Source organism: Salvia splendens, chromosome 3 (genome assembly GCF_004379255.2).
Source record: "Salvia splendens isolate huo1 chromosome 3, SspV2, whole genome shotgun sequence".
Classification (NCBI taxonomy): Eukaryota; Viridiplantae; Streptophyta; class Magnoliopsida; order Lamiales; family Lamiaceae; genus Salvia; species Salvia splendens.
Window position 1 is genome coordinate 21,215,839 of NC_056034.1, and position 17,739 is coordinate 21,233,577.

Sequence of the window (17,739 nt, forward strand, 5' to 3'; positions counted from 1 at the left end):
GCTAACTTTTCCCGTTAGAGTTGGGGGAACTGCCAGCAGAAGTGCACCGATGTCCGGGATGATGTCCGGAATGGCGCCGATGATGCCCCAACCCCAAATGGCGGGGATGATGCCCGGGTACTACAATATGTACCCCCCTTGGTGTTGGATGATGCCTCAAATGCCCCAAATGCCCGGGATGAGTGCCGCGATGATGGGGATGATGCCCCAAATGCCCGAGATGAGTGCCGCGATGCCCGGGATGATGCCCTAAATGCCCAGGATGATGCAGGGCATGCCTGCCGCTGCGGGGGAGTAGGCAGGGGATCCCCCAATCACTTGGGGACAATGTCTATCGCCCCTACATAGATCTATTATCGAGTGATACCCCCCAGAGTACTCCTCTGGAGACTCAGTTCATCGGCGACGAGACTTTCTCTTTTGAGGAGTTGGGGCTATCTCCGGTGAGGGAGTCTCCCACTGAGATGCCATCGGCGGCAGGGAGGACGCGGAGGCAAGGGAGAGGGAAGGGCAATGGCAAGTGCACTACCTCGTCCTCGCATGCGGGGAACGAGGGTGGGACGGGAGCCGATGGAGAGGGGAAGGAAGCCGACGAGATAAAGAGGACCATCTGGAGCATAGGGGAGTGCGCCGCGCTGGCGAAGGCCTGGATCAGTGTAGTCGAGGATCCCTACGTCGGGGCTAACCAGCATATCAACAGAATGTGGTGGCGCATTAGCCGAAGCTACCTCCACTTCAAACCGCCAAGTGGGAAGCCTCACGATGGAGAGCAATGCCAGAAACAGTGGGAGCGACTGAGGAGGCAGCTCAGCCGATTTGCCGGCATCTACCAAAACAACCTCCGCACGGCAACAAGCGGCATGTCCGCCGATGATGTCACCAGCAGTACCCCGACAGTGAATTGGGTTTCGGGGAATTCAAATATTGGGAAGCCTATCTTGTGGCGCAGACTTCCGCTAAGTTTAGTTCGGGTGTTGAAGCTGGCTGGCCGGAGCGGACGAAGATCAACGCCTCTGGGGAGTACAGCAGCAGTGCCGGTTCCCAGAACTCCCTGACGCCGTCGCCCGGTTGGGAAAAAGTCCGCTATGCGAATGGCTAGGGGAAGCGCCAGCGGGTCCGGACCCAAGGTCCAATCGGCAGCTCCTTCCCAGATCGATCCCGAGCTCCCCTCACTCTCCCGCATACAGCAGCATGATTCACTTTTAATCACCATGGAGAAGTGGCTTGCAGCGACTGACCCCTTATACAAGTTGATGCTGAATGATGTCATCGACAGTATGCAGCGCGATTTGGGGATGCCACCCCTGCCCGATTGTTTTGACGGGACTGGCGGCGGGGACGACGAGGAGTGAGACGGGGGCCGCATTTGTCGAAGCTTGAGGTTTTTTTTAACTATGTATTTTTTTATAATAATTATGTATGTTTTTTGTTTTAAATAAAATGGTTGCATTTTCTCCGTATTCGTGTCGAAATTTTAATTCCGTAAATTGTTTAATTTGGTGAATTTGTGAATTTTTATTATTGTGGGATGTCTGCTGGGATGTCCTTGGGGATGTCCACCATTGTGCAGTGAGATGTCCTTATGACGTGGCAGTGCAGTGGATGTCCTTATGACGTGGCAAGAGGTGTTTTTGGGAAGTCCGTCGGGATGTCCGCTGGGACATCCGTCCCACTGTGGATGCTCTTAAAACCTACAGAACTGAAAAGGTAATTTTGTGCTTGACTGAAAATGCCCTTTAGGGGATTTTTCGAATGGAGAGGGGTATAAAAGACCGATAGGTACCGAAAATGTAATTTTTAGGGACCAAAAAAGTTATAAAAATTTTTCAGGGACTATTGATATATTTTTCGACAAGATCATGGACTATTAGTGTAGTTCACTCTTCATAAGTCTACCAATTAAATTCAAAATAGAAGAATGACTTTTTATTTCATTATCCATTATTTTACATGAATATAATAAATAATAGCAATACATTACAATCTATATGATAAATAAAATTATTTTCATAAAATAGAAAATTAAGTTTTACAATACAAAATATCATAAAACATGTTTTTCTGTATATACCTTCACAAAAGTTCATCCATCAAGGTCACAAATGGAAATCACATGCAATTTAATCCTTCCTACTACATAATAACTCTTCATTCTTAAAATCAAAATTTCATATGCAACACATAGGCTAAGTTCACCACAAATCACACCAAACTTTCCAAAAGTATTATCAAGCATTATAACAAGGTATTTTTCTTAAGCATTATAAGGTTATCAAGAAAGAACTCACACGTTTGCTCCAATGATTTCAGGATTGGCATAAACATGAGATTAATAGAACCTTTAACCATTATGCATAACATAATCCAAAAGAGATACATAGACGGAAAAATCTTCACAAAGTAGTCATAAAACATGCCAATCTTATAAAATGGTTTGAGTGTATTGCGATAAAAGCATAGAGTAGACCAAGACATAAAGTGATACGAATCCTTGTTCTTATAAGAAACCACAAATAACAACATAAATAATAGTAGTAGATTTTAAATAACAAAAAGTGAAACAACCATAAAAACAATGGAAGTCAATAAAAGAGGAAAACCAAAACGTTTGAACAAATGACCTTCAATGCAACTAAATAACCTCCTAAAAGAGGATGACAACTTTCACTATGAAAAGCTATGTACTCCTGCAAAAAGTGGCTAATAAAAGTTATAGAATCGAGTTATTGGCCAATAAAAGTTGGAATATTTAAAATTTTATAAAATCTAAAATATATTTATTTTATGGTAATAAAAGAATAACATTTATGAAACATAAAATAACGTTTACATCTACAAAGAATGAAACAATTTTGATCAAATCAAGAGACAAGTTTTAAATATAATCAATTCAATAATAATATTTTAAAATTTTATAAAAAAATAAAAAAAAATTACTAGATGGTAGAAGAAGCGACAGCAACAAGAAAGGAAAATGCATCTGTAGACTGTAGCAAGCTAGCTTTAACAAGTCAATACACAATTAATACCTCAAACCTCCCTCTTAATGCTTTTCTTCAAGGGGGAAAAGAAATTGATACGGAGGCGCTACTTTCTTTTATTTATTTTTTGAATTAATTACTCTTTAAAAAAGGGGAAACGCGTTCATGATCTCGTTGAATTTTCGACTTATTTGGAACTCCGAGATTTATTAGTGGTGAGAAGATGATGAGCAGTGGGACCAGTAACAATATGGTGTCGGCGTCTGGGAACAACGCGCCGGGCCCAGCTTTGAAGACCTATTTCAAGACGCCAGAAGGCAAATATAAGCTCCAGTACGAGAAGACTCATCCCGCCCCTCTACTTCACTATGCCCATGCCAAAACAGTCACTCAGGTATCTATCTCAATTTGTTTTTTTCTAGGGCTTAACTTTCCCCAATTTTTTATTTTTTTGATCAATTTCTTCTTTCTTGCGCGGCAATGATTTCGTTGGGATTGCTTATTAATTGGGGTTTTCTGCTACATTACATACGTAGTGAATTTTGGAGAGTTGGATTTTGGGTTTTGTCAATCTGGTTCTGATGATTTTCCCGTGATTGAGGTAAAAAGTTGCAAGTCTTTCAATAGGCAATGTAGAGGTAGTTGAATGAGGATGGATAGGGAATTGTGTTTTCTATACCTTCTGTGGTTTTTGAGATGTAATATGACATTCTACAGATATATTTTACTTTGTGTTATTCACCTGATTACTAGTAGTAAGCATTTTACTATAATATAGGTTTGTGCTTTGTGCAACTGTTACAGTTACAGCAGCATCTGGAATGTGTTACTTTTCCTTAGGAGAGCAGACTTTTATAGATCATAATGTAATTTCCTAGTTTGTAACCAGGTAACGCTAGCTCATCTCAAGGAAAAGCCAATGCAGGCACTGTCAGAATCGTCATCTGCTTTAGGTGTGAGGTCCGCTGCAGCTAGGCTCTTAGGTGGTGGTAATGGGGGCCGGACGCTTAGTTTTGTTGGGGGAAATGGTGGAAGCAAGCCTGTGGGTAGCAGCAGTACCAGAATCGGATCATTAGGGGCCTCAAGTTCTAGTAATGTGGTCGGTAATCCCAACTTTGATGGGAAAGGGACTTACTTGGTGTTCAATGTTGGAGATGCAATTTTTGTGAGTGACTTAAATTCTCAAGATAAGGTACTTATCTGGTTTTCTGTACTTAACCTTTTATTTTGTTTCATAATTGGATTGATATCAAGAGGTTTTTTGTGCTGAATAGGACCCTCTAAAGTCTATACATTTTAGTAATTCAAATCCTGTTTGCCACGCATATGATCCTGATGCTAAAGATGGGCATGATTTGCTTATTGGTTTAAACTCGGGAGATGGTATGCTTTTATTCTCAGATTTTTAATTAAAATTAGTATTTAGGTCTTAACAGGCTTTATTCAATATTATTATGTTTTTGTTTTTGTAGTTTATTCTGTATCTCTTAGACAACAATTACAAGAAGTTGGGAAGAAGCTTGTGGGGGCTCAGCACTATAATAAAGATGGTTCTGTTAATAATAGGCAAGAAATTGATTATTTTCTTTACTTCCCTTTTGTTTTGCTCTTGTTATATTTGTGTTTATGTTTCAAGTAATTTCTTGTTCCCATAATTATAAAAACTTTGCCTTCTTGCTCTATGAAGATTATCACTCTGATCCCTTTTTTAAGTTTACAATTACAAGTCCTTGATTATTTTCTAATCCTTGGTAGTTATTTAAGTGTCCAAATTCTTTGAAGCTTGAAACTCAATCTTTGCAGAAATGTATTGTGATTGTCTGAATCTTTGTAAACCTGACAATATGAATGAAGATTTTGTAGGGCTGGCAAATCGTGCGGATTGGGTCGTTATCGGGTCAACCTGATAATGACCCAACCCAATAAGGCCTAACCTGAACCCGACCTGTTAAGGAAACTATAAATCCGAACACGAACCCGACCTGCTACCTTCAAATCCGAACACGACCTGCACCCGACACGAACCCGTTATCGACACGATATAATATGGGTTGACACGACACGATAACAACCCGAACCTGATATTACACGATTAAAACCTAATATTACACGATTAAACCTTAATTTTTAACCGAATTTACATAATTAAAATTAGTTTTATACTATTTAAACCTAATTTATAAGAAATTTAAAAATTAAAGTAATATATATATTTTTATATAATAATAAAAATAATATTATTATTTCTTAATGGGTTACCCGTATCCGACCCGCATCCGACCCGAACCCAACTCGAAATTATCGGGTTCTTAATGGGTCAACCCGATAAGGACACGGATCCAATAAGACTTGACCCCAACCCAATAATTTCGTGCGGATTCGTGTCAGATTATCGTGTCGTGTCGAAAATTGCCAGCCCTAAGATTTTGTGTGCAGTACTTGGAATATGTCAAAAATAGGAATTCAATAAGAAAAAGGATTAGAAAGGGCCAATGAATCTTATCATTTCTACTTGCAAGAAATGTCTATCCAGAGGGAGGTGTTTAGTGAACCAGACATCTGATTGCATTTTGTTTGTAATGGTTATATGTATTACCATGAGTTACATAGTTAGTGGTATAATCTTTTTGAAGCAATTTCCATTTTATTAACGACCTCAAGATGCCCATGAAAACTCCTCATTTACTGACTAAAGATCGTAAATTTGTTGTCTACTTGTCTTCAATTGCTTTATTTTCTTTTAACAGTCGCTGCACTTGTATTGCGTGGATCCCCAATGGTGATGGCTCATTTGTGGTATCTCATGCAGATGGAAATATGTATGTATATGAAAAGGCAAGTTTTAGACTTTATTTTGAATGAATATGAATGTATGTAATTTTTTTGTTGCTTTCTTTAAAAACTGATACATCTGTATCTCTTTTTTTAGAACAAAGATTGCTCTGGTGATCCTTCGTTTCCTATAATCAAGGATCAGACTCAATTTTCTGTATCTCATGCACGTTATAGTAAGGTATTCATGAGTTTTTATATCATTTTTAATTCAATTATCAAACTGTATTCAATTTCAACCTATTATATTCATTTCTTATATACCTTCTTTCATAGCATGATGGTTCGTACTTATATATACTAGCCCAGGAGAGAATGAGCTAGTACTATTTGTCTTGAACTTGTTAAGGGTTTGGACCAAATATATTTCTGGACATACCAGATTTTGTTCTTAACTACATTGGGAAGATTAGAATGTGAAGATTGAGCAGAATCATAAAATCGTGATCTTGCTAGGTAGTTGGTCTCTAAATCTCTTCATATAATATTGGTCCCTTGTTTTCTGTTTCATATCTTTGATTCCTTATGCTTGTTATGAGTAATGAACCATGAAGCGCAGATGGATGTCTGTCATGATGTCATTTATATTTTATGTAAGGTCATTATTTTATTGTCTGCATGTTTACATTATCATCTTTTCTATATCACATACCTCTGTGGTTCTCCACATCTACATCTATATTGACATTTGACCAGAAAAAGTTCACTAGAAATTTACATTTTTTCTGCAGCATACTTTCTTTCAATATCCGTTTTTTCATTATTAAAGTATTGCTATGATGTTGCATATCATCTGGTGACCAGTGAAACTTCAGTAACTGGAATTGGAACAAGTACTAACAAATATTGTAAAGGGTCGGTGAAGATTTCAGTCTGCTAACATGATGACTTTTAGCTGATTTTATTCGAGGATGATTTAAGATACTGTGGCTCTAGGCAAACAATCTGTTTATTTCATGTCAATGACAATGCGTATATCGATTTTCTTTTACCACCAATGGAGAGTTATCTCATGGAAGCAATTGCAACCCATGGACTTGCCACGGTTTTGTTACATTTTAACTAATAATTTTTCCTCTTCTTATGTTCTTAGTAAACATCCACAGTCTAAATTGCTTTTATCTAATCTCATTCAATTCTTTGCAGAATCCAGTTGCTAGGTGGCATATATGTCAAGGTCCAGTAAATGACATTGCTTTCTCAGCTGATGGTACTTATATAGCAACCATAGGGAGGGATGGTATTGTCATTTTCCATTTATCCTTGCAGTGTCTAGGTTCCCTTTTCCATTTTCATGTTGCCCCTGTTTCTCCATCTGTCTTTATTTGGATGAGGACAAACTTTGACTACAGGTTACCTGCGAGTCTTTGACTATAAAAACGAACAACTTATATGTGGTGGAAAAAGCTATTATGGCGCTCTTTTATGTTGTGCTTGGAGGTGTGTTTACTTAATTCAATTCAAAAGTTGCAAATTCATTTTTGCTTTCTTCCCCACTATTATAGAAGTCAGTCTCCAGAATTAAAATAGTTTCTGTCTACGTCATATGAAATATTAGCTAATGTCTAGTCAAACAACAGCATGGATGGAAAATACATTTTGACTGGAGGCGAGGATGACCTCGTGCAAGTTTGGAGTATGGACGATCGAAAGATTGTAGCATGGGGAGAAGGACACAACTCATGGGTGAGCTTCAATATTGCTGAATAAGTTGTTTTGCTAAAGAAGAATTCCTTGATATAACGAACAAGTTCATGACACTTGTTTCTGAGGATAATATCAGAAGTTGTATGTTTTTCTTTCTATTACAAACTTTGCACCATTTTAGATCAAGTTTTGATATGTTGCCTGGTGACAGTTCAAAAATTAACTTCTGGACACTAACATGCTCTTCCGTGCATAGAACACATGATGTTACTGAAATAATTCTAAATCGGTGTACCTATTAAGTTTCTCATGTTGCTGTCTGTGGCTGATTTATTTCATGCAATTCTGGCAGGTTAGTGGAGTGGCATTTGATTCATATTGGCTTTCTCCAAATTCAGACGGTGTTGGGGAAAACATAGTCTATCGATTTGGTTCTGTTGGTCAGGTACCAAGTAATGATACTTTATCTTCTGGCCAATCTTAGATTTCTTGTTTATTTTATTGTTCAAGACCAAACAGCTTATAATAGGTTGTAGCCCTGAACAAATATTCTCTCCTTGTATTGGAATTTCAATGCACTTACCCACAGACTCATTGATTTTCTCAACTTAGACACACCTCATGTTTCACACTTTATGACTGATTCTATTGACCTTAGGATATTATTGATTGATGTGAAGAAATGAATTCAGGTAGGCAGTGGATGAATTTAAGTATGGAATACGATGGGTAGGGATTTTTTCAAGGACATTCGTAATATCCTATGGAATGAGAATGTAATGAAATATCATTTTCTTATAATTTAGTTGACATGGTTGCATTATATATGCCTAAATTAACAATTCAATGAAACTGCATACCAAGATTTTGATTTTTGAGTAAGAAAAATAATTAAATAATCATTTGAGTTAGACTAAAAATGAAGTCAAATGTCATGCAGGATACACAATTGCTCTTATGGGATCTAGAAATGGACGAGCTCGTAGTGCCAGTTCGTCGTCCCCCAGGTGGATCTCCGACTTTCAATAACGGAAGCCAGTCTTCCCACTGGGACAGCGCCTACCCTGTGGGAACCTTGCAGCCATCTCCAAGTATGCGAGACGTTCCAAAGCACTCCCCACTGGTAGCTCATCGTGTCCACACAGAGCCTCTCTCCGGTCTGCTCTTCACACAGGAATCTGTCCTAACAGTTTGCCGGGAGGGCCACATAAAAATCTGGATGAGGCCAGGCTTTGCCGACACCCAATCAGCCAATTCGGACTCTTTCATGAGCACGGACTTCAAAGAAAAACCAGCAATAGCCGGGAAGGGAGGCAAACAATGATTGAAGACTGAGGTGGTGTTGTGCATAAAGCTTTTGCTGCGAGTTGGAAGAAAAGGTGATGATGGTTTTGCCATTTGCACAGTTTGTTTTTTTAACTGAAATGACAAAGCATATGATAGGAGTCAGGTGCTGTAAGATTTACTGACAAAGAGCAATGTATAGGCTTTGGATGACATTGTTTAGATAGAAAAGGGCAGCCAAGTTTGTATGTAGGAGAGAGCCATGGAAATACTTCAAATTTCTCTCCCCTTTTTTTCCATTTGGTGGTCGATTTTGCCACACCATAATGCTGATCAATTAATGTTATTTTTACATATTTTTGCTATATAATGTTTCTCTCCTTTTCATGTCAACAAAGTGAATCATATCTCGATTGCAATGGCTTCACTAAATGTGCAGTTTGATTTTGACAACTCTTAACCAAGATTAAACGAAAACAACCAATGAAGAATGAATACCAAATGTATATAGTAATATTTACAAAGATTTGAGCACAACTGGGTAACTCTATTCGTGAATATGTGGGTTTCATTGCCATATTTTGGGCTAGATTGTATAAATTTGTCAGCTGTGTTGGCCATTTCCATCCACTCTGTTTTGTGGTGCATCACTACTCTCCGAAGCTTGAGCAGCATCCTGTTGGGAAGCCGACCAATTGCTCCACATTCTTCTCCATTTGAGTATCTCGTTAAGTATGGAAGTGCCACACATAGCACCTCCGAAACCAACAAATGTCGCGAGCAGAACAGACAGAACCGCTTGCACATGAAGCTGTATACACAGAAAAATTATATTAGCAACATGATAGTCAACGAACGGAAGCAGTAAGAAGAGTCATCTAGTAGTAACATAAAGTGTGAAATACTACTTACCAATGAGTAAAAGATATGTGCGAAAAGAACCACCATTGTAAACTGAATAGTAGCATATATCCAAGCATATCTCCTCCTCACTACCCAAAGAACACAGAGCAGAGGAATGAGTCGAAAAGAAAAGTTCAAACCCATGCATAAGTTTGACTAGTAAAATGGTGTACCCATGGTAGTCGAGGTCATTGATGCGAGAAGACCTAATATACAAGAAAATGGCAAAGATATGGCAATTGCACTTGATCCCATTTTGTTAACCTGTGTGTGAAAAAATACAGAATCATGACCTACATTTATAAAGAATACACAAATTAAATAAGAAAGAGAGAGAGAGAGGCAGATCATTCCCTAGTATGGTAATTTCACTCACCAAAAGTTGCTCGAGGAAACAAAAATATGCAAGCATACTGACTATCACAAGAACCGGAACATCATGCCACACCCTATATATGGTTGCAATAGTGAGAGTAAAACAGCACTTTTCACTTTATCATTGGAGCTCTTCCAATTTATATACTTGCCTGTATTGAGTTATTTCAGGTGGAAGTGGTCCATGCCCTCGAGTCTGATTGGTTTGGATGCGTAAAAGTGTGACAGATAAGTTTTTGACCTCCTGCTTGCAGATATCACAAGTCTTGTTGCCTTTTATGCTAAACCATTTAATCGCACATTCTTGGTGGGCCAAAGCGAGTTCACCTTTGCAGCTGCATTCCATCTTCAGCGTGTCTGAGCCCTCACCGAGCTCAACAAAGCAGATTCTACAAACAGCTTCTTCTAGAGGGATGTCCTCAGCATAATCATTCTTCTCATCTGAAAACGTAGGACCAGTCCATAGATAAATAAGCATGGTGGGACTAAATTTGGTCCCAAATGTCAGTCTAACTTAACAAGTACATCAAACTGCCCCATAAGAGTTCCCGGATTAAAGTAAACAACTTCAAAAAGACTACTACCAACCGAATTATAGGTCTTAGAACTAGAAGGGAATAAAAGAAGCAAATGCCTAATTAGCTGAAGATGGAGACTTCTACACAATTTGGTTGTTGGAGTCTTAAACGTATTGGCAGCTATCCTCAAGGGAAAGAGCATATTAGTTTATTCAAATGTCTCGCCACAATTTTGAGGCGACTTAATATATATACCTGCACCACAAATTGTTCCAACAGGCACAGAAGCTGCAGCACTCTGTTCAGTAACACTCAGAGTAGTAGGCACCACGCGATAAACACCACCTAAGTTGTCCATCTGTTTTATACTTCCCTCTTTATAGAGAACGGGTACAGATCGTGACCGATGCATTGGTAGCTGGCACCCACCTTTCTGCATAATGATTATATCTGTAAGATCCAGTCAGGAATGAGCAGGAGTTGTTATTATGAATATTTTCTCCATCCATCAGATGGAATTATGCATGATGCAATAAGGGGGTTTTGGAAATTGAGACTATAAATGAAAAATAACCAACTGCTTATATCTTCACTCACATTTTACAAATGAATAACAACTCATACCTATCTCAAGCTGAAAAGAGAAATACTCACAGATAAGTCAGCTGCAGCGCTGGTAAATCCTCCATGAGCAGACTCCGGATTCGAGTGGAAAATCGGAGAGGTTGGTAGAGATGATGTCCTCTTCATCTTGGGTATAAAAATCTTGGTAAGAGAGAAAGTCCTAGGAATTGATGTCTTTCCCCGCAACTCAGGGGAAACTCCAAGTGCTAACATGGCAGCCTTTTCAATATCTGAGTTTGTGTTCCGTAATTTGAAGCTTAGTCTAGGAAGCAAATTTTTCATGGATGATTTTCCTTTGGTTGAAGGACCTGGAGAACCATTAAGCCTTACTCTACTAGGACTAGGTAACGGCGAAAAGTTTACTCTTTTGGGAGTTGGAACCGGCGAAGGAGGCATGTTTATTGCCACAGACTCAGAGTCCTCCACATATCCCTCAGCTGTTGCATTGGCTGGTATGTGCAGAATCAAGTCATGCCCTTGATGCGGCTGACTACACACCGGCTCCTCAACGACTATTTCACTCGCTTTTCCAACCTAGTAGTAATAAAGATAAACCTTATTAATCTAACCTTTTCAAGTAGCAGATTTTCTATCAGATGTGAATTTCTCTAAAAACAAAGACGAAAACAGATTTTCATCACCCAAAACCAAGAAACAAACGAACTCAAAATTCAAAGGTAACAAGAGCAAAGATTGTAGCTTTATATCATAAACGAACTAAATATTATCACAATCAAATAATCATTTGCACAAATAAATGGATACAATCCCATACCACGAACATAGTCCCATCACAAAATACATCAATATATATAATTTTTCAAATCTTGTTCCAAGAATTTGAAACTCAACTTCTCCTGAGGAGGTCCAAGAATTGAAGTCATTGTTACAGTTCAAAAATTGATATAAAGCTACAATCTTTAGACCGTATCAATAATCCAAGAATAAATCCCAGAGCAGAAAGAGAGATATACCATGATAATTAAGAGTAGTGAAACGCAATTTATTTGAAGGGAATGATGGGAATAACAAAAGTTAGAAAGAGATACCATTGGGATTAGAGGAGGTGATATACTGGCAAGCTTTTGGGTTGTAAAGCAGCCCTCTTCACTATGTTTGGGTAAAGGTTTTTCTTCGGCAGAATCCATGATTGAGCATAAAGTTATTCCAAGTAACAAACTATACAATTACAACAGAAAGAATACCAGAGAGAGAGAGAGAGGTGGAACTAAAAGTAGTAGTACTACAATAACAATTCGTGTTAGTAACTGAAACCTTGAGAAGAGATAATTTCTGTTGCTGTTTCTGCCTGCCTCAGTAGAAATTGACTTTCTATTATATTTTCCTATTTTTGGACGCTCTATCAAAATTTGACTTTCTTGATTTACTCCCCAATTTGTGACACTATAATTTTTTCACATTCCTTAATTAAAACTATGGATCTCTTTCTAAAAAAATGAAGTTGAGAGTATATAGTTGTAAAATATTTTGTCAACGGCACTTTACTGGGGAGTGTAATTTGGCCAGGCTTTTCAGATTCCGTTACGAAATTAGCAACAGATGAGGTTTTATATTTGCTGAAGTGTAAAATCTCTTAAAATTAATACGGTGGTAGAGCTGGTTCAAATTGATTATGGATTTCTTAATATTTTAGGGTTGAAGTCCAATGTTCATTTCGGTATATATGGATGATGGTTCTACCATACTAGAAATAGGTCACTCGCCCTCTTTATAATGCCTCTTAATGATGAGAGTACGAGTCCTCCGTGGCGTGGTCTTTAAATTTAAATTGGCTCGATCTTTAAATTTAAATTTATTTATTTATAAAAAAACTACTCCTAATTAACAAGGACTCTTAATAAATATTTGAAAACACATGAATATCAATTAAAAAGAAAAAGAAACGGAAAATTGAAGTAAAAAAAAATATAAATTATAATTATTGTATGATAAAGACAAATCTATAGTTGTTAGCAAAACGGAAAAAAGGAAATAAGAAAATAAAGGGCTGTAAAGTAATGGAAAAGCTATGTGTAAATGATAAAAATAGTGGAGAGGAGTTGTAAAAAATTCAATAATTGCATATTGTCTGTCGCTGCAATTTACCAATAATCCCTAATCTCAGGAGAAAAAAGTTAGTGGTTCGAACAAATTGCCATATGGTATGTCCAATTAATTATAATTGGAGAGGGAGAATGAGGAGACATTGCATTTTTACAATTGTGATGGATTGGATGAGACGGGATATTTTTACAATTGTGATTAATTGAATATGATGCAATAGGGATGTCAATTTAGCCCGCAACCCGTGGGCTGACCCGAATAGCCCGCCAAATTTATAGGGTTAGGGCTGAAAATTTCCAGCCCGATAAAATTACAGCCCGATTAGCCCGCACCCGATTAACCCGCAACTCGTTAGGGCCAGACCCGAAAACCCGATGGGCTGGCCCGGAAACCCGATAAAATTTATATTGTTCTATTTGTTTGACTCTAATTCGACACTTCATTGATTATTTTATAATACATATTACTGAAAAAATAACTTTCGATTTTATATATTAAATATATAAATTATATATTAAGTTTTTATTAATATAATAATAGATAAATGAATTAGAAACTTCAAATTCACTAAAAAATATATTTAAATTTCTAAACATGCTTTAAAATTTCTTGATGTTTATGTTTTATGTTGCATAAATCTCAAATATTAGTATTTGATCATGTTAATATTTGAGTTTACGCATATATCTCAAATTTATTATAATTAAATATTTTACATTTTATAAATATAACTAATTTTTACCATTATTTATTGGATTGATCGCATGTTAATTTTATCGGTAGCAACCCGATTAACCCGATGGGCTAGCCCGAAACCCGAGCTTTTAGGGTTAGGGCTGAACTTTTATAACCCGGAAAAATAACAACCCGATTAGCCCGCACCCGATTGACCCGCAACCCGAATAGGGCTGGCCCGAAACCCGGTGGGCTGGCCCGATTGACATCCCTATGATGCAAGCCAAGGATGAATAAAAACTCCATCTTCTGGATGAACGAAAATTATCTATTAGTAAAAGTTTCTCTTTATCTAATTTTGATATTTATTTAATCAATTTTTTAGAGTAAATTGCCTGTATAGTCATAAACTTTCAACATAGTTTGGGTTTTTCTGTGAACTTTAAATGTTGAATGAAAAGTCATGAATTTTATCGGACTGTGTAAATTTCCTATCCGACTCGACCGATAGCTTTCCGACACAAATTTATCCTACGTAACGCGCCGGAGGCGTGACTTGGCAAATGACAAATTTAGGGTTCAATTCGAATTGTGTCGTTTGCACTAGATCTAGCACACTCGACAAATTTTAATTGTAGTTTGGGCCCCTCACTGCTAAAATTCTGGCTCCGCCACTGGTCCTAGTTACATGTTGGTGTGAATTATCTCGTTTAATGTTTCTAAGTTCTCATAGCTTTCCCACACGCATGTCGATAACGCAGTAGTTTATATATTTAGCTCTTCTTGCAAGTTAGTTTAAAAGATAAGTGTTAGTCTTGTTGTTCTCGCAAGCTAAATAGTTACGAATTGCAAGATGTAGTCGCTTGCATAGTCCGCCATAGTCAAATTCAGCTTCTTTCTTAGTTTAATCATCAACATTTGTATTTCTTGTTCTTGAGTTCACTGATGTGTTTAAATTAGGGGTGGGTCGGTACAGTATATCGTACCGAGAACGTCATACCGCATACCGTACCGAAAACTGCGGTACCGTTACCATACCGAATTTTCGATATGATTAATTTTTTATACCGTTATCTTACCATAATTGCGGTATATCACACTTTTTACGATATAAAGAAGTACGGTACTATACACCGTAGTATTGTTATGCAAAAAAAATCTATTTTATACACAAAATATTTAAAAGTAGAATTTTCCAAAATTTTTTCTTTTTAATTCTATTTTATATATAAATATATTTAATATAATATTGGGCCATATAATATTTATATTATATTTCAACATATACCAATTTTTTGGTATGTAACTACGGTATATACTGAATATTCGGTATACCACGGTATTCCGCTGTATAGGAAAATTGAGACTTTTACCGTACCAAAAGATACCGTACAGAAAATTGTGGTACAACAAAAAAAATCAATATTTTCGGTATTTTTCGATACGACAAATGCGGTATTTCGGTATATTGCTATTTTTCTCCATCCCTAGTTTTAATGTGTTAGTGAAGAAGAAGCGTTCTAGTTATTATTGCATCTAATTCCGTAGTAGCAAAAAAAAGTAGTAGTTGTTAGTTGGCAGAAGTAAAAGTAATCAGTAAATAGAATTCATTTTCTAGTTGACTTTTAAAAGAATGGGAATTAGCGCATAATATTATACAACTTTTTTAAAAATTTGTTTTTCCCCGTGAAATTTAACCTATAATATCATGAACTTCAATAGTTGTTGAAAATTTTCAAATGGTAAAAAAATCCGACTACTGTTTCATTTACTATTACTTCACATTAGATATGATTACCACAGAAAAATGATGATGATATTATAAAGTTCCTAGAAGTCAGCCCGGGTCGGACCGCGAACTGGTGCGCAATCCAGTCCGATTTTTTAAAACATTGCTATTTATCGAGCACATAGGTTTTTTTTATTTCGATTCTCCCTCACTCAATCGGAACAAATAGCCATCTTAGGCAAAAATATTATGCAGGAAACGTCGTACATTTTATGACGAGTCGTCTTTTGAAACTTACAAAGGCCAAGTCATATATGTTTATTTTGGTGTTCTTTAATAAGAAAATATTTGTACCAATAATTATGTGGACAATCATCATATGAATGTCAAACTATCTTGGAGTCAACCGTCTTGTCCTGCCAAGTTAAGCCTTAATTAAATTAAACTAAATATTTTAATTTGGATCCTTGCAAAGATCTAATACAACCCTAATTTGACATGATACACTAAAAACTCTATTTGGCATATAACCCATAAATATGAGGCCATTAAACTACATGCTCCGTTTTTTTTAAATGACAACTTGCAACTTAGCATTTAATAATGGGATATTTATAATTTCCTACATTTTTGTCAAATTTTAATTTTACATACCAATTTTAATATCCAAATATAAATTATTAAACTACTAATTTGTTTAAATTTTATAACATGGATTAATATAAAATATTGTTTCATTTTCCACGTGAAACTATAAAACTATGTCAATGTTAAAATCTTAATTAGTTACAAAATCTGAACAAATTAATAATTTAATTGCAAAAAAAAAAATCAATAATTTAACAATATACAAATGTATTATTAGCTCGTATGCAAAATCAGATTTTGATATAAGTTTTAGAAGTTACAAGAAAATTTCTATCTAATAAAGTTATGGTTTCAAATTCTAATCAAATCTTATAATTTGTTTTCTCATCATCTCGTCTTCTTCAAGCTGATTTCTTTTCTTATCACCTCATCTTTAATCTGATTGGAAACAATAACAATTTTATCAAACTTATTTACTAATTACTGCAGTATTACTTTAAAAAATCGTGTGTGCTGACTCAAGAGTAGTAAGCACTTAAAGGCCACTTTAACTCTTGTGCAGTCATGAGACAAACTCTATATTTTTTGAATTATTGAGTTAAGACTCTAATTGGTTTTGGGGCATTATAAACTACTAGTCTCTTTCAACTCATAATGTGTCATAATAGTAATGTATACTACCATTAGAGGAAGACATGTCATGTATATATATTCTTGCTTATTAGCCATCAATTCATCTGCAATACAACGGCGGATGTAGCTGAAATTTCGATTTTGAAATCTGAGAATTCATTTTCTTCGATCTAATAAATGAAAGCTTTTACATAATAATCACGCAGAGATACTGATTATTTGACAATTTAAAGAAAATGAACAAAATAAGATAATTGCATTATTGTCCGTCGTGATACATTCGCGCATTAGAGCATCCACAACCCACCAGCTTTCCTTCTTTTTTTTTTAATTCCAAAATTTATTTATTAATATAATTCTACCCATTCACAATTTATCATTCACACATCTTGTTCACAATTACAAACTCTATATTAATTCCAAAAATTTTATTATTTCGGATTTGTAATTTTTTCAATTTCGTAATGAATTAATGAATTTTTCATTATATATTTCTCCATCGTTTTTTTAATTTTACAACTAAAATAGTGAATAATCTAAATTAATGTTTGTCAATTAATGTTTTTTAATTTTACAACTAAAATAGTGAATAATCTATATTAATGTTTGTCAATTACGGAGAAATTGTGGCCTGGATTGTGGATGTCTTAGCCACCAATATCTTAACAACAATACCTTATTTGCTGGGATTTCATTTGTCATCATGGAAACGTAGACAAAATCCAAGATACGAATCCCACCAAATGACTAACATAGTGTCTAAATTAGTCACAATGATACGGGAATATCTCTACTAATATCCTCAAATCTCTCTTATTTAGTCTAGGATTGATTTAACATATATTTCCCATATATTATTAGGATCTTTATTTTCTTGTTCTCTAAG

At 36.2% G+C, this 17,739-nt stretch overlaps 2 protein-coding genes across 5 annotated transcripts; one reads left to right on the forward strand and one right to left on the reverse strand.

The window, feature by feature from the left end:
- Positions 1-2,998: 2,998 nt before the first annotated feature.
- Positions 2,999-9,109, forward strand: LOC121795441 (dystrophia myotonica WD repeat-containing protein-like). Of its 4 annotated transcripts, XM_042193980.1 has the most exons (12): positions 3,286-3,375; positions 3,518-3,582; positions 3,871-4,173; positions 4,256-4,364; positions 4,454-4,547; positions 5,729-5,816; positions 5,911-5,994; positions 6,960-7,053; positions 7,166-7,253; positions 7,394-7,499; positions 7,813-7,905; positions 8,401-9,109. In XM_042193980.1, the coding sequence occupies exons 3-12, from the start codon at positions 3,901-3,903 to the stop codon at positions 8,782-8,784; spliced, it is 1,413 nt and encodes a 470-aa protein (XP_042049914.1). In that variant the 5' UTR covers positions 3,286-3,375; positions 3,518-3,582; positions 3,871-3,900; the 3' UTR covers positions 8,785-9,109. The 4 variants fall into 4 exon arrangements, with proteins under 4 accessions (XP_042049912.1, XP_042049911.1, XP_042049913.1 ...); XM_042193977.1 differs by lacking the exon at positions 3,518-3,582 and having other exon boundaries at positions 3,000-3,375; XM_042193979.1 differs by lacking the exon at positions 3,518-3,582 and having other exon boundaries at positions 3,237-3,375; positions 3,860-4,173.
- Positions 9,110-9,210: 101 nt separating this feature from the next.
- Positions 9,211-12,460, reverse strand: LOC121795442. The gene is made up of 8 exons (XM_042193981.1): positions 12,139-12,460; positions 11,195-11,698; positions 10,796-10,973; positions 10,175-10,463; positions 10,024-10,096; positions 9,821-9,911; positions 9,657-9,736; positions 9,211-9,555 (listed from the first exon to the last, which is right to left on the reverse strand). Exons 1-8 carry the CDS (start codon positions 12,310-12,312, stop codon positions 9,349-9,351), a joined length of 1,596 nt encoding a protein of 531 aa, XP_042049915.1. The 5' UTR covers positions 12,313-12,460; the 3' UTR covers positions 9,211-9,348.
- Between the last annotated feature and the right edge of the window lie 5,279 nt (positions 12,461-17,739).

Excerpts from the sequence above, each read along its gene's own strand:
- LOC121795442 (XM_042193981.1), bottom strand. The coding sequence starts at position 12,312 with ATGGATTCTGCCGAAGAAAAACCTTTACCCAAACATAGTGAAGAGGGC. Across the intron at positions 10,974-11,194 it reads GCGCTGCAGCTGACTTATCT|AAAGGTGGGTGCCAGCTACC; the intron begins GTGAGTATTTCT and ends ATCATTATGCAG. Across the intron at positions 10,097-10,174 it reads CCTGAAATAACTCAATACAG|GGTGTGGCATGATGTTCCGG; the intron begins GCAAGTATATAA and ends AACCATATATAG.
- LOC121795441 (XM_042193977.1), top strand. The coding sequence starts at position 3,205 with ATGATGAGCAGTGGGACCAGTAACAATATGGTGTCGGCGTCTGGGAAC. Across the intron at positions 5,817-5,910 it reads ATATGTATGTATATGAAAAG|AACAAAGATTGCTCTGGTGA; the intron begins GCAAGTTTTAGA and ends CTCTTTTTTTAG. Across the intron at positions 7,254-7,393 it reads CTTTTATGTTGTGCTTGGAG|CATGGATGGAAAATACATTT; the intron begins GTGTGTTTACTT and ends GTCAAACAACAG.